Here is a 2,606-nt window from a genome sequence, read left to right on the forward strand (position 1 = left end):
TCACAATATGTTTCTGTATGATCTCGTAATGTATCTGTCTCGTAAGAATTTTTAAAAAGCGAGTTATGGCGTAGCAATCATTGTATCATGGATCCACGATCTTTTGAGCGCAATGATAATAGAAGGTGAAAGATGGTATTAGATTATAAAAACAAATGAACAAAACTCCTTTATTTCAATAAAGGAAAAAATAAAAGAAAAAATTCTGGATAAATAATTTACTGAAATCGAAGATGTAAAATTTACCAAAATAGAAAAATTTTTTGGAGCGGTGCTTGTTTCGCCTGTGGGAGATATCGATTGTGGTATATGTTCTAGACTGACACCGGACACGTGTACAAAGCCGAGTAATTGTATTACCACGCTTCCGCTGGTGCCTTTAAATGCCCAGCATTCACCCGGAAGAACGCCAGTCTACATAAATAATTAGTGAAATAATTAAAACGTTTAACGCGAGATAAATATAATTAATTTTGAGTTCATTTTATTGAATATAAAAAAAATTCCTCGAAGGTCAAAAAAGAAATTTTCTTTTATTACTCAGGGGTTTTTCAAATAAATTTTTTATATCTGTGCTATCTTTCAAACGTTACGAATGATTTTGCGATATAGATGAAATTATTTTCGGAGTATTTCTTATCGTTACTTTTTTTATTTTTCAACGCGTATACCTAATTCTAAAATGAAAGGAAGGTGACCGGAATTGAACGTTAAAGCAGGGGTTCCCAAAGTGCGGCCCACAAACCCTAGAAAGATCAGCCGCGATCTTGAATTTACAGAGATAATTTACATTTTTACAAAAAATAAATAAATTTTATCATGTTATAATTAAAAATTGTTCAGTTAAAAAAATACTAAATTTTATATGTAATATATCTTATTATATAGATCAGAGGCGCTTAACTTCCTGCTCACGAGCAAATTTCCCCTCCCGAGGTTCCCCCACTATGCGGTACGAACACGCAGGAGTTGTGGTGGGAGGACTCCTCGCGTCCTCCTCCCGCCACGCCGCAACACGAGCGAGACAATCTCAGTCGCATAGTGGGGGAACCTCGGGAAGGGAAATTTGCTCGTGAGCAAGAAGTTAAGCGTCTCTGATATAGATTGTATATATTTTATTGTCAATTTAGAAAACTGGAACAAGTATTGGGAAGAGGAAGAAGGAAGGAGATGTGATTTGTGTGGTGATAGATTGGGAAATCTGGAACATTTGACAAGGGACTGCAGAGAAACCGAAAGGGATAATCAGGATGGAAGACGTAGCGAGTGGTAGACAGGACAGAAATATTGTAGAGTGGCTCGAGAAGCTGAAAAAGAGAAGAAAAGAAAAAAGAGAATATTATAGTATAAAGGAGGGGCAACAATTAATGGGTAATAAGTAGGGTGATCAGTTAGTAGAGTACGAAGGAATGAGAATGGAAGAGAGAGAGAGAGAGAGAACGAATCGAATGAGTGAATAACAGTTCTATAAAACGTAGGTTATTGTAAACCAAGTTCAATTCATGGCTGTGAGGCTGAATAAATAAATATATATTTTATTTTCTTAACGGTCAATGGTCGTAATGGGCCACCTAGGCAAAACTTTGGGAACCCCTGCATTAAGGTGTCCAACAATAGACATTTCGAACCGTAAAATAGTAAATTTATTATTCCCATAAAATACACGTAAGTACGGTCGATATAGAAAACAATTTTTAATTACCTGAATTATAGCCTCGGGTACATTTTGTTGTTGACAAATCGGTATTCCGAAAAGTTTCAGTACCGGTGCACCGGCCGAGTATGTTTCTGTGTTTCTCATCGAGAGAATCGCGCCACCTAGGCATTTCGAAGTAAACAAATATGTAAGATAGAATATCTAAAATTAAAAAAAAAAATTATTCTTTTTTTTTTTATTCGAAACCTGAACTTTCGAGCGCATAATCCGTTCTTCCAGTTTTGTCAGCATCGTACGTTTGCAGTTCGTTTTTTACCAAATTTCGAACGGTTTCCGGAGACATAGCCTTCAATAATGCTTTCGTGTGCAGTTCCATACCTAATGCAGATAAAAAATACCGACGCGGTTGTTACGAGAGGAAAAAAGGGGATACGCGCGGAAATGCTGTAAAACCGATGCATCGTATCTTTTTTACCCTCTGACACTTCGTTTCTTAAATAGAGAATGGCCTCAGACATTTTTGGAATCACGTATCCAACTTCTTTCAACTTACTCTTTAAATCGTCTCGTGTTTCCATTACGTTCTTTACTTCCATCTAAGCGAACGTTATATAAAAATACACTTTTTCTTTTTAATAGAGTTTCTGGTTAAATTGCGCACAACGGTAGAGTAATTACCGAAAGTGTGTTCAAATGCATTCGCAGGTTCACCAAGTCGGATCTAATTATTTGGAAGGTTGTACTGGCTGAATATTTGTCGCACAAATGAGACACGGACATTGCTGGAACGTTTAAGGCGAAGCATTTTATTTCGAACTATTTCGTCCTTTTTTTAGTTTCAAATGTTATTAACCCTTTCGCTACGGTCGCCTCTGCCCAAAAAAATTGCCTAATACGGCTGTACACTGGTAACACTTTTGTCCATTTATATATCGAATAATTTGACTTG

General features: G+C 36.5%; 1 protein-coding gene across 1 annotated transcript in view; it reads right to left on the reverse strand.

Annotated features, from left to right (window-relative positions):
* LOC108570144 (tetratricopeptide repeat protein 39C-like) overlaps window positions 1–2,606 on the reverse strand; it is an 11,482-nt gene that overhangs the window by 580 nt on the left and 8,296 nt on the right. The window contains exons 11-14 of the mRNA XM_017931934.1: window positions 2,133–2,252; window positions 1,904–2,035; window positions 1,703–1,818; window positions 247–414 (exon numbers count right to left, since the gene is read on the reverse strand). Of these exons, the coding sequence (XP_017787423.1) occupies window positions 247–414; window positions 1,703–1,818; window positions 1,904–2,035; window positions 2,133–2,252 (536 nt within the window). The remainder of the gene's footprint in view (window positions 1–246; window positions 415–1,702; window positions 1,819–1,903; window positions 2,036–2,132; window positions 2,253–2,606) is intronic.

Source organism: Habropoda laboriosa, unplaced genomic scaffold, assembly GCF_001263275.1.
Source record: "Habropoda laboriosa isolate 0110345459 unplaced genomic scaffold, ASM126327v1 scaffold80, whole genome shotgun sequence".
Classification (NCBI taxonomy): Eukaryota; Metazoa; Arthropoda; class Insecta; order Hymenoptera; family Apidae; genus Habropoda; species Habropoda laboriosa.